Source organism: Cololabis saira, chromosome 12 (assembly GCF_033807715.1).
Source record: "Cololabis saira isolate AMF1-May2022 chromosome 12, fColSai1.1, whole genome shotgun sequence".
Taxonomy (NCBI): domain Eukaryota; kingdom Metazoa; phylum Chordata; class Actinopteri; order Beloniformes; family Belonidae; genus Cololabis; species Cololabis saira.
The window spans coordinates 37,158,001-37,172,329 of record NC_084598.1 but is presented as its reverse complement, the minus strand read 5'-3'; the positions used below and the strand labels follow the sequence as shown (position 1 = coordinate 37,172,329).

The window sequence follows — 14,329 nt, the reverse complement described above, 5'->3', positions numbered from 1 at the left end:
CTCCAGGAAACCACACAGCTGTTTCACATCTGAATCCTGCAGCTTGTTGTTACTCAGGTCCAGTTGTTTCAGATCAGAGGGGTTGGACTCCAGAACTGAGACCAGAGAAGAACAGCTGATCTCTGACAAACTGCAGCGCTCCGACCTGATCAAAGAATAAAACACAGATAAAACTCTAGATGAGTGTTTGGTCCACATCAGATCAGAGGGCAGCAGGGTGGTGTGGTGGGAACACTGGAGCTTCACAGTCACAAGGTTCCTGGTTCAAATCCCAGCTCTGTTCTTCCCTCATGTTCACTCAGAAACACCTCCGTCAGGATTATTGATGCTTCCACATTAAACGCAGGACTGAGATACTTCGTTTCTTTGATTAGATTATAATTTTCAATGTCGGCCAACACTGTACTATATTTACGTTCAGGAACGTGGTCACAAAGTATTCTAGAATAGTGGTGAGTACTCTGATTACTATTGGGGGATCATGGAGACCCTGTATGGAGTTGGGAATGCAGGACTGGATTTAACTGGTTCTGTTGCTGCCATCAAATTCAACATTTAGCAATGTTTGGTATTTTTATCAGAATTATTATGATTAGAATATTTCTGTTAATGATGAATGAAACACAAATGATAGACGCATCACAATCAAACAGAAGCAAATTTACTGAGAATAAGAGGTTCTGGTAAACATACGGGACCTGCATCATCCCACTGATAGTAATAAGAGTACTGAATACTATTTTGAGAATTATCTTTAAAATATTCTTGAAAGTAAACAAAGTACTTTGTTGTTCAGATTGACAAACTACACAGTACTGGGTCAGCTGATTATACGTCTTACTTTTAGCTCAGCAGAGTCATGGATGTGACTTATTTTACAGTCTTTGGAGCATCTTCATGAAGGAAACCAGTTTGGTCTTGTTAGTTGTGTGATGTGATATTTGACATAACGATGCTGAACATCTTCTGCTTCATGATCTGGTGTCGAATGTCTGAGTGAGCAGCGGCAGGAAGAGCTGGTGGTGGTTTCACTGGATGAGAACTTTATCTACTTATTACAGATAACAATTATTTTAATGGAATAAAGGGGGGAGAACGTCTACTGTAAGAGATACAGCGGTACCGACAAACCCCAACCTCACACCCACTACAGCGGGTCCATGAAGGAAACTTCTGGAGGGAGATGAAGAGTTTCCTGCCTCTCTCCCTGCCAGCTGATCACCCTCATCATCCTCACCTCTTCCTGTCCCTATTTAAACACGACTCCAGGTCTCACTCTCTGCCAGATTGGGTTTGTGGTCTCCCTGCAGATACCGGTCTCCAGCAGTTCTCCTGTGACCGCTATGCTGGACCGGATCTGTGTCCTTGGACCTGGTTTTAAGGCCCAGCCTTGATCGGTACCTCTATCTGACCTTATCTGCCTTTCTTCGGTTCTGACCCTGGCCTGCTGTTCCTAGATCTGTCTTCTGCATCACAACCGAACTGCAGACCCTCCTGGCCTCTGGACCGGTGGCCCGTCCCTGCATGGTCACCATCTCGCCTCTCCTGATCCCCTCTGATTCTTATTTGGGTAAATAAATATTTAGATGAGGACTCTTTACGCCTGGTCAGCTGTCACTTCAGCCCTGTCCGCTCAAACCTTAAAACAGTTAGTTTATTTACCGTCAGCCAAAAGCTGTCTTCCTTCAGGACATGTGTGGTCTCTGACTGTGTTCAGCGTGGGAGGAGGTCTGTCTCTGCCAGACTTGTGGTTTCATAGATGATTTAAAAGATGAACATGTAACTCAGTTTTAAACTTTTAGAGTCAGAAAAGCATCATATGGCCCTTTAAAAGCGATGAACCCAGAAGTGACATCTCCCTGAGTGAGCAGGAACACACATGTATGATGGTGAGTGAGGTTCAGACGATAAACACCTGAAACTCCTTCACCTGGACTGACGGTGTCTTCTCTGTTTGAGGAGACCCAAATCAATTTAACCGACCTGAGAGTCTGCAGCTGGTAGTCTGGACTCTCCACCAGGTCAAACAGCTGCTCCACATCTGAATCCTGCAGCTTGTAGTTGAATCTCAGGTCCAGATGTTTCAGACGGGAGGGCTTGGACTTCAGAGCTGAGACCAGAGAAGAACAGCTGATCTCTGACAGACCGCAGCACTGCAAGCTGCACAAAGACACCAGAGAAGAAGAAACCAGAGCAGTCAGATGGTCAGTGTGGATCAGCAGGAGATCAGCCTGATGTCTGCAGGTTAGTGTCAACACAACTTTCACATCACATTCATCTGAACACACAACTAAAACATGTCTGACCTCAGAGTCTCCAGTCTGCAGTCTGGACTCTTCAGGAAACCACACAGATGTTTCACTGCTGAATCCTGCAGCTTGTTCCAGCTCAGGTCCAGATGTTTCAGATGTTTCAGATGGGAGGGGTTGGACTTCAGAACTGAGACCAGAGAAGAACAGCTGATCTCTGACAAACTGCAACCCTCCAACCTGAACAAAAAGTAAAACATGTTGAAGTCTCATCAGAAAGTGTTTCTTCAAATATCAACTTTGTCATCAGGTCCATGTGGGTCACCACTGTATCCGGACTTTATAAAACAGGTTTTACAGTTTTGTTACATCCATGATGTCGGTTCCAGGTCGTTCCTCTGACATGTTCACCTTTACTGAACATCCTGAGGTTCTCTGGTCGAAGTCTGACACTAGATTAAGATGAAAACACCAACATACACACCAATCTTTTTGATTAGTGTTCATGTTAAAATATTGTTCAAAGCAGCAGTTTAGAGATCAGAAGCTGATCTAGCAACAATTATCAACACCAGAATGGATCTGTGGAGGTCCCCACATCAGTCCCCACATCACCAGATAAGTTACACACGAGTGGAGCTGCAACAATCTCACAATCAACCACATAATCTGAACATACAACTAAAGGCAGGAGCTCAACAGTGGAACCCGCAAATCCCGATGGCAGCTTTGGCTCCGTTAGAGGAACCTGCTGATGCATCAGATCACACCGATCTGCTGGTCCAGGACTAAGACTGGACCATCAGCTGGTTTAGGTACAAAGGTAAAGAGGATCTTCTGGATCTCTGCCCTGAACTGGACCAGCTGCTCCGGTTCAGACCTGATGCTTTCAGCTGGAGCTGCTGACAGGTCGGAAATCTGTCACCATGACGACCGTATCGGACGACTACTGGAGATAAAAGCCAGATCCTAAAACATCCAATAACTGTGTCTGGACAGAAAAACATTAAAATACACTTTGTGGCCTGCTCAGTGGCGTAGTGGGTTAAGCAGCGGGTCATATACTGAGGCTACAGTCCTCCTGCAGCGGTCGCAGGTTCGAATCCCGGCCTGCGCACCTTTTCTGCGTGTCATCCCCGATCTCTCTCTCTACCCCTTTCATATCTGCAACTTGAATAAAGGGCCACTAGAGCCTAAAAAAAATACACTTTGCAGTGAAAAACCGGTTCTGTAAAGTTAAAACTAGGATGTCACGGAAAGGTTGGTTGGTAGAACTGATGTGACTCAGCAATGAATGAATAAAGTTTTTATTGAATGTTTAGGCAACTTTCAGAGTCTGATATCGAGTCAGTTGCAGGTGCTGCAGGCGTCCAGAAAGTATTTCTCCGGTGATGGAGTCCAGGACCGAGACCGGTCTCTCCTCCTGCGGATGCAACACTCCGAGTTACAGCAACTTTGCTCTTTATTTCTCACGTTTGCACCTTAATAATCCCGTTGGCACAATTTGTCTTTATCGAGGGCCGAAGAACATAACCTCCTATCTGCAAAATTGTCTGAGTGGTGTTTTTCACTTTAGATGACATTACAAGGTGGGCTGCACCTAATCAGCCTGTCTGTACGTTATTTCCACCCATATAGGTATCCTTAAAACAAAATAGCATTCTACAGTTTTTTGTGTTTTCCCCAAAAAGCAGAGGAATCAGATCGTGATGCTTCATGTTTTAAATATAAGTTTATATTGTTCACATTGTAATACTTATGAGAGAGGTGATCGCAGACATCCACAATGTGTAGGACTCAATACACGTGTATATTGTACTTAATCCGTTAGTATATAATACGCTTGACAATAAAGCGGAACGAGGAGCCGTTTCTCATCCAACCAATTTAAGTTCTGGTGTCGGTTCTTAAAATACGAACAAGAAAAGGAGAGTGTCCAAGTCTGCATCCACAATGTGGCCCTGTAGGACATACATCCTGCTTGTCTGTGCCTGGCTCTTTCTACTGCCTGTTCACCTGCCAATGACGGGTCTGCTGCAATACCCGGCCACTGACCTGCTCCGGCTGCAGTATCACCTGCCTGGACCTGCGCCGGAGGCTCTCCACCTTCATCCAGACATCGCCTTTCAGTCCCGCCGGAGATATATCCACCGAGGGTCCCGCCGGCATTTCCACCATGACAGCTCTGCAGCAATAAAGTCCATCTGGTCCAGCTCTCGTCGCCCTCCACGCTCCACCAGCTGGGCTGTCGACCACAGTGTGTTACCCCGCCTAGCTCGGTCAGCTAACACTACCACCAGCTGTGACAACACCTCACTCAACTTCGCTCTACTCAACATCCGGTCACTGACAAGCAAGGGACATCTCATCCAAGACCTCATCATCGACCGTAAGCTAGACTTTATTTGTTTAACAGAGACATGGCAACAGCCCAACGACTTCTCCCAGCTGAATGAATCCACTCCTAGTTGGTTTGTTTACATCTGTCAACCTCGTGGCTCTGGCTGGGGAGGAGGTCTCGCCGTTGTCTGTGCCGGTGCCCAGCTCGTTTGAGTCCACTGTGTGCGAGCTGTCTGGTCCCACTCCAACCATCATTGCCACTGTCTCCCGCCCCCCCAAACCGAATAATCAATTTTTAAGTGAATTTGCTGCCTTCCTCACCCATTTATCATCTCTCTCACCAAACATAATAATACTGGGCGATTTCAATATCCACATGGACAATACTAATCTGCCTCTCACCAAAGACTTCACCTCCTGTTTAGAGTTTTGGATGTCAGCAATATACTACTTTTCCCACGCACTCCAAGGGACACATTCTCAATTGAATCTGCTGCTCTGGTGTCACTCCCTCCGACCTTACAGCTGATGAACTTCCAATAACTGACCACTTTCTCCTTTCATTTACAGTGAAACTCACTCTCTCCATCTCTAAAAATAACCACGCCCAATTTCATTCCGGAATATAAAAAATATTAACCCCACCACTCTCACTTCATGTATCCACTCCTCCTGCTCCCCTGACGTGCACAATCTATCCACCCCTGATGATCTGGTCTCTCATTACAACACTGGACTCCATAATATTCTCAATTCCCTTGTTCCATTAAAAACCAGATCCGTTTCTTTTTCTGTCTCCCAGTCCCTTGGTTCACCCCTGATCTCCGTCTCATGAAAGCCAAAGGTCGGCAACTGGAACGCCTCCATAGGAAAAACTGGTTTCACCATTCACAAGGACATTCACATATTATGCTATAAGGACGCCATTGTCAGCACCAAAACCCACTACTACTCCGGCATAATCACTGCCAATAAAGGAAACGCCAAATTAGTCTTCTCCCCACTCAACAGTATCACCCAACCCTAGGACTCTATCCCTTCTCATTTCTACACAACCTCCTTCTGCAACTCCATTATGTAATTTTTCACTGAAAAAATCAAGAACATTCACAAGCACCTCGGATCAATCTCTCACCTCAGCTCCTCAGCCGACTTTCACCCATCCACACACCCATTCTCCTCATTCTTGCTAATAGAGATTTTTATATTATACACATAGGCCCAAGACTATTTATTATTTTTATTCCACCTTTTATTCCATATCATGTAGATTATTCATGCACTATGCACTTTGTCTTCTGTCTCTCTATCTTTTTTAACTGCAATGATGAGCCTGCACAACCAAGATTTTTACCCATGTTACTTAGTAACATGATGTGACAATAAAGATTGAATCTTGTATCTCCCATCTCCCCACTCTCTCTGAAATCACAGAACTCATCCAGAAAGCCAAGCCATCCACTTGCCAACTGGACCCCCTCCCCACACAACTTGTTAAAGTCTGCTCCCCCTCCTTGGTCCCCCTCATTTCTGCCATCATCCACTCCTCTCTCACCACTGGAACTGTCCCTGCATCCTTCAAAACTGCTGCCATTACTCCAATATTGAAAAAACCCGGTGCTGACCCCTCCAACTTCAAAAACTTCAGTCCAATATCCAATCCACCCTTCATTTCCATTCTTGAAAAAAACAGTTGTTTCCCAACTCCATTCTCACGTATCCAATGACAACCTGTATGAACAGTTCCAGTCCCGTTTCCGCCCACTTCATAGCACCGAAACAGGACTCATCAAAATCACCAACAACCTTTTCATGGCAGCTGATTTTGGACTCCTCACCATCTTCATCCTCCTTGACCTGAGTGCCTTCGATACCATCTGTCACACCACCCTCCTCAACAGGTTATCTTCCATCAGCATCACCCACACTCCATTGGACTGGTTTACATCATACCTCTCTGGCCACACTCAGTTCATTCAACTCAAGTCCCTGAAATCCATCCCCTCCTCCGTTACTTCTGGTGTGCCCCAGGGCTCTGTCCTGGGGCCCCTACTCTTCATCATCTACCTCCTTCCCCTCGGTAATATTTTAAGTAAATTCAAGATCATTTTCCATTGTTATGCTGATGACACCCAGCTCTACCTCACCACCAAACCGTCGCCCTCTCTCCCGCCCACCTCCCTCACTGACTACATTTCTGAAATAAAAACCTGGTTCACCCAAAACTTCCTCAAATTAAACAGTAATAAAACTGAGGTTCTCCTCATTGGCACCAAATCTACTTTGTCCAAAACCAACAGCTTTTCTCTCCCCATCGACAACTCCACTGTTTCACCCTCCCCCCAAGTTAAGAGCCTGGGTGTCATCCTGGACAGCACACTATCTTTCCAATCCCACATCAATAACATTACCCGGTCTGCCTATTTCCATCTACGTAACATATATCGCCTCCGCCCTTCCCTTACCCCCCACACTGCCGCCATCCTTGTTCAAAGCCTTGTCACTTCCCGCTTGGACTATCGCAACTCTCTCCTCTTCGGCCTCCCCCACCGATCCCTCCATAAACTCCAACTGGTCGAGAATTCAGCTGCCCGCATCATAACTCAGACCCCCTCCATCCATCACATCACTCCTGTCCTCCAACAGCTCCACTGGCTCCCGTTTAAGTTCCGCATCCAATTCAAGGTCAGCCTGTTTACATTCAAGGCCATCCACAACCTCGCCCCCCCATATCTGTCTGATCTCCTCCATGTCCACACTGCCTCTCGAGCCCTAAGATCCTCCTCCTCCACATAACTATCTGTCCCCTCCGCCCGCCTCGCCACCATGGGGAGCAGAGCATTCAGCCGCTCTGCTCCTCGTCTCTGGAACTCATTACCCTCCCAACTCAGAAAACATTGATTCATTCCCTCTTTTCAAATCACAACTCAAAACTCCTCTGTTCAAGACCGCCTACCTCATTTAATGTTCATGTCTTCTTTATTTCTTACCTCTGCTGTTTTTAAATGTTTTTTTTTTAATGTGTTCTGCTGGTTATATTTTTTAACGTGTTGTGTACGGCGAATTTGAGTGCCAAGAAAGGTGCCTTTAAAAATAAAATGTATTATTATTAGTGTAATGATGCACTAACGCTGCCCATAAACATTCACAAACCCTTACGATCATACTAAAATCATAACTCTTAACGGAACGCAACACAAAGCAAAGAACAGCAATCCCCATAATGCTATGCAGTTTAAATCGGAAGAAATGCCCCCAAATAGATTATTTTTTCCAGGCCTCAACTTTTGACAGGACTATCTCCAGCTCACAGCAGATTTGTTTTTAAATTTGTTTTACTTGTTTTTGCAAGTTCCTTGTTAAGATGAGCGGTTTTTAATGGATAATTCTCTTCATTATCATATTCAAATAGATCTAGTTGAGGGAGGAGACAGGGCAGAGTGTTGTGATCCGGCATATATGCTCAAATCCACATTGATTGTGATGTTCAAAGAAGCATGCGTGGATTTGGGCGTACACAGTTTTGAGAATCTGAATTTTTTTTTGCGTACGCAAGAATTCCACGCACGGATTCACATTGAAATCCACGCACTCCCGCCTTCTTCTCCCCTCTGTGGGGTTGCTGGTGGCCTGGGTTTCGGGTTCTTTGTTCCTTGTCGGCCTCTGGTCTCGCGGGTGGCGGGGTTGCCCCCCCCCGCCTCCCCCACTATAGATACACTTCAGGTGGAGCTTTGATAGGTTTTTTACACACACATACACGCACACACACGCACACACAGGCATACACACATACACGCACACACACACACACACACGCATACACGCATACACACACACACACACACACATACACACACACACACACACACATACACACACACTCTCTCAAGCACACATACACATATATATGTATGTATTTATACATGTACAAATATGCACACATAGCTACACATACACACACACGCACACATAGCTACACATACACACACACGCACACATAGCTACACATACACACACACACACACACACATACATATACACGTGTACACGCACACATACAGCCGCTTAAGTCATATTCATATACACACACATAGCCACACACACACATACACAGCCACACAAACATATACATACACACACACAAATACATACACACATACACACACAAATAGCCACGCAGACATGTACATACACACGCACATATACACATACACATACACACACACACACACACACACACACACACACACACACACACACACACACACACACACACACACACACACACACACACACACACACACACACACACACAGTCATATACATACACACATACACACACATAGATATATACACTGGGTTGTTCACCAGCATGCTTGCTCTGTAGTTTTTGGGGTTAGTTAGTCGCATTAGTTTAGCTCAGACCGTATTCGATCGCTGCTCGTGTTTTGGTCGGCTCCGTGTCGGTTTTGTGTTTCGGTTGTGGTTTGTTGCAGATTTCCAGTGCTTGACGTGTGCCTCCGTGTGTTCCTGCTTCCTGGATTGGCAGTGGATGTGATCCCCCCCCCCCAAAAAAAAAAAAAAATATATATATATATATCACTGGGTTTGTATGTGTATATATATGTATGTGTATGCGTATGTATGCATATATATATGTATATATACTAAATACAGTAATAATGCACATATGTACGCCTCAGCCCCTGTAGGCCCCTGCTCTCTTTCAGTCCCGGCTGGTTGTCAGTCTGCACGCCTTCCAGTCATCTTCAGGATTCTCTGTTTTCTGTTAGAGGCCTTTTTCTGGGTTTTGATGTTTTGTTAAAATAAAAGACTTTCCTGCCATCTGTCAACTTTGGGTTTCCTGCATTTGGGTTCTTTAATATCACCTCATGACAAAACCTGCAGCTGTTTTAAAACAAGTTCAGACTCAGGAAACGGCAGATTACAAACACAAGAAAGTATAAAGTACTTTGTACTTTGGCCTGATGTGCTGGGCTAATGTTTAATAAACTTTTTGAGGTTTTTCTTTCTTTTATATGTAGCCCTGTGGCTCTTATTTCATTCCTTTATTTAAAGGATAAAATGTTTTAAGTTAATAATAAATAATAGTTCATAAGGTGTAACTAGGTTTAAAATGCTGTAGTATAACATGTTAAAAATTCATTCTATTTACAGTTAAAAAGTCAGAGAGTAAAGGGTTTTGTTGGTGTTAATTTTGGGTACAGTGGAGCATCCTCTCATGATCTCATCTTGGGCCACCAGCCCTGAGCCAATCCTGTCCTCACCTTGTTCAGGTAGGAGGTGCTTAGCGTCATCTCGGGCGCATCAATGATATATCGGCAGAGCCGTTTTCGCTGCGTCGAGCAGGAGAGCTGTATGCTGAAGCCTATAGTAAAATTAAAATAAGAACATTCTAAACTCCCAAGACTGACGGAGAGTCGTCGTGTAGTGGATGTGTGTGTACTCTGAGAAGCTGCCAGAGGACTGCACATTTGCCGTATGGGAGTGAGGGAGGACCAGGAGAGCCCTGGACCGTGAGAGGCTGAAGCTGCTGTACTTGAGAGCACGTGTTCCTGCCTGGTGAAGCTGCCTGCTTCATCCTGACCGCCGAAACCACGTCGTGCCTTTCTGCCTTTTTTCCCTCATCCCCACATCTCTGACTGTTGGGTTCGTGAGTACCTTTGCACGTGCTGTTTTATTTTATGCTGGTAACCCAGTGAACCGGCCTTTCGTTTTGGCCTCACCGCTCACGAGCATCGACTGGGCCTGCAACGCTTTATTTTATTTTTCATTTTGTTTAAAAGCCCGGTGTGAGTGTGTGTGTGAGTGTGGGCTGTGGGTATTGTGACTTATGGTCATTTTCATTCATTCACTGATTTAACGTGGATCAAAACTGTGAGTTCCTTATTGGGTTTTTGAACTTTGTTACCATTACACCTTTAAAGGTCAACAGTGAACCTGTTAACTAATTTGACTACCTTTCATATTGTTTCATAAAATACCTGTTTGCTAAAAATAAATCTGTGTTTTGATTATAAAGTCAATACTCTGGTTATTTGAAATATAAGTCAGTCAAGACATTTTAAAGGGGAAGTACCTAATTTGTGCTACTTCTTAGATATCATTGGAGGCACCGCCATATTATTTCATATTATTATTCAGGTCCTTACCGGTATGTTGCGCCAAAACTAGACGAACTCAGGCCCCGTTCCAGTGTACTACAACACCCCATCATTACTAATTAGCTACCTGGGAAAGGGGTTACATATACTAAACTGGTTTCTCTCCTGTTTACATCTAAACTGGTTTATCTCCTCTTTACATCTAAAATATTCTTATATAACAATCTTCAGACTTTTATAGACACTGAACATTTCTAAAACAAATAAACTAAACTAAAATAAAACGTTTTTTTCATATCAGATATTAAATATTTCATGAATATGTTTTGAATTAAACTAGTTTTGTCACATCTTTGGAGGATGATAACTGGATAAATGTGGAAACATCTCCAGTGGACTGACCTCAGAGTCTCCAGTCTACAGTTTGGACTCTCCAGTCCACCAGACAGAAGCTTCACTCCTGAATCCGGCAGATAGTTCTGACTCAGGTCCAGTTCTGTCAGATGGGAGGGGTTGGACTTCAGAGCGGATGCAACAACTTCATAGTGAGTCTCTGAGAGATCACAATCAACAAATCTGTGATGAGAGAAAATATGATGTCAGTTGCAATAAAGTCTGAGTTAAAGCCAGACTGAACACATCTGATAACTTCTGCAGACTTTGTCTGGATCTGCAGATGAAGGAGGGAACCGGCTTCATTAACGTCTTTCAGAGTCCTCTGAAAACATCTGATATAGGACATAAACTCATTTATTCTTGGACATTTTTCACTCTGAACATCTTGAACGAAGTGTGGAGCTGAACTTTTATCAAGTCTCCAGATAAAAGATCTTCAAGCTTTTAAGCTATATTTAGTATTTTTCTGACTCCTGGACTAGTTTTTCTTGTATTTTGTGTTCAGGTCTCTTAAAGAAGACGTTGCTTACACAGAGACTTCAGCATTGATCAGAGATTGATTAAGAAGTTCTCGTATGAAGCTGTAAACGTCTACATGCTGCTCTCCTCTACAGCAACAACACAAACACCTGTCACCTTCTGTCTCAGACAAACTTTCATTCATAATCAATGAAGCTGCACTTGTGAAATTCAGCACTCAGAGATTTTCCATCTAGAGTCGCACGACCAGCAGTTTATGGAGGATCATGGGATTTCAAGCCTTCGTATCTGTGTCGAGGCCTCTTGGATGAGAGGTGAAAAGTCTTCAGGAACCAAAAACAAGTCCAACTGCTTTCCTCTTAAAGTCTGTGGAAAGTAACCCCCACCCCCACAGGAGTTACAGGACGGTGCAGGAGATCACAGAACCAGAGTTACTAGAATTAAGGTCTCTGACCAAGTACACATGTGTCCACAAAACCTCCCAGTGGTTCTGATGTTTCATCTTTCTCCGTTACATAGATTCATCTCTGAGCAGCAAAAACATCAACAACAAACTAGATCAAGTGTTTGAAACATGAACCTCTGGTTGAGGTGACCCAGAAAAAAACAAAATCATTGGATTTCAAAAGTTTTCATTTGAAGATCAAAACAAGATTTAAAGAACTAAACTGCTAATTTACACTAACTGATGGTGTTATTGATCTCATCTGGACTCACCGAGCCTTTCTGCAGTTCCTCACAGCTGGAATCAGTCTCAGTCGACCCCCTGGTGTTGTGTTGTACTTGCTCAGGTCCAACTCATCCAGAACCTCCTCTGACATCTGCAGCATGTAGGCCAGAGCTGAACACTGGATCTGAGAGAGTTTCTTCTTTGACCTGTTCTCTGACTTCAGGAACTCTTGGATCTGCTGATGAACTGAGAGGTCGTTCATCTCCATCAGACACTGGATGATGTTGATGATTCTGTCGGGAGAGCTGCTGTTAGTGATCATCTTCTTCAGGTTGTTGATGACTGTCTGGATGGTTTCTGTACGGTTTCCCGTCTGGTTCAGCAGACCTCCTAACAGTCTCTGGTTGGACTCCACAGAAAGACCATGAAGGAAGCGAACAAACAGGTCCAGGTGGCCATTTTTACTCTTCAGGGATTTACGCAAGACTTTCTTCAGGAAGTCATCCAGAGTTGAATATATGTAGTTTCCTCCCAGGAAGTTCTTCAGCACATCTGTGTTTCTGGTGGAGTAACAGTGGAGCATGTAAACTGCAGCCAGGAACTCCTGGATGCTCAGATGAACAAAGCAATAGACAGGTTTCTGGAAGATCTCACACTCTCTCCTGAAGATCTGGGTACAAACTCCTGAGTACACCGAGGCCTCTGTGACATCAAGACCACACTGCTCCAGGTCTTCTTGGTAGAACATGATGTTTCCTTTCTCCAGATGTTCAAACGCCAGCCTCCCCAGCTTCAGGAGAAGGTCCCTGTCAGCCTCCGTCAGCTCCTGTGGACTCTTCTCATGTCCCTCCTGGTACTTGTTCTTCTTCCTCTTGGTCTGGACCAGCAGGAAGTGTGAGAACATGTCAGTCAGGGTCTTGGGCAGCTCTCCTCTCTGCTCTGTGGTCAACATGTGGTCCAGAACTGAAGCAGTGATCCAGCAGAAGACCGGGAGTTGACACATGATGTGGAGGGTTCTGGATGTCTTCATGTGGGAGACGATGCTGCTGGACCGCTCTTCATCCCTGAACCTCCTCCTGAAGTATTCCTCCTTCTGGCCGTCGGTGAAGCCTCGGACTTCTGTCACCCTGTCCACGTGTTTCTGAGGGATCTGATAGGCTGCTGCAGGTCTGGAGGTTATCCAGATGAGAGCTGAGGGAAGCAGGTTCCCCTGGATGAGGTTGGTCAGCAGCACGTTGACCGATGAGCTCTGTGTGACGTCAGACACGACCGGACCGTTGTTGAAGTCCAGTGAACTTCTGCTTTCATCCAGGCCGTCAAAGATGAACAACGGTTTCCCGGCAGCCAGCTGCTCTGCTGTGAGCTTCTGTAACGATGGATGGAAAACCTGGATCAGCCTGAGAAGACTGAACTGCTCATCTCTGATCAGGTTCAGCTCCCTGAACGAGAGCAGAATCACCACGGTGACATCTTGGTTCTCGGAGCCCTCGGCCCAGTCCAGAGAGAACTTCTGAACCGAGAAGGTTTTCCCCACACCAGCGACGCCGCTCGTCAGAACCACTCTGATGGCTCCACGTTGGTCAGGTAAGGCTTTAAAGATGTCCTGGCACCTGATTGGAGTGTCATGGAGGCTCTTCATCCGGGACGCTGTCTCCAGCTGCCTCACCTCATGTTGGGTATCAACCTCTTCACTCAGTCCCTCTGTGATGAAGAGCTCAGTGTAGATCCTGTTGAGGGGGGTTTTACTTCCTGTTTCATCAATTCCTTCAGTCACATGTTCACATCTGCTCTTCAGACTGATCTTATGTTCATCTAGGACCTCCCTCAGACCGGCATCTGCTGAAAAAAAGAATGAAGAGGAGGTCAGAGAGATAGAAACTCCTACTGAGTCAGTGATGGGGGGGCTCCAGGAGCTAAAACAACCTGGTTTAGGAACCGGTTTGACCGCTCAGTCCACCCATGCCGGTGAAGGGTCAAGACCACATAAGCTTTATTGACCTGCAGACTGCAGGTACCGTTCAAGAATGTGGAAAACGAAAACCTCCCGCCCTCTTCTCCCCTCTGTGGGG

The 14,329-nt window shown here is 45.2% G+C and overlaps 1 protein-coding gene across 1 annotated transcript; it reads right to left on the bottom strand.

Moving 5' to 3' along the window:
* LOC133456417 (NLR family CARD domain-containing protein 3-like) lies at positions 1 to 14,221 on the bottom strand (the record flags this gene model as incomplete). Its single annotated transcript, XM_061734892.1, has 5 exons — positions 14,218 to 14,221; positions 12,308 to 14,099; positions 2,307 to 2,489; positions 1,984 to 2,160; positions 1 to 145 (listed from the first exon to the last, which is right to left on the bottom strand). Coding segments are annotated over exons 1-5 (2,301 nt in total), but the record flags the coding sequence as incomplete, so codon positions are not given.
* Between the last annotated feature and the right edge of the window lie 108 nt (positions 14,222 to 14,329).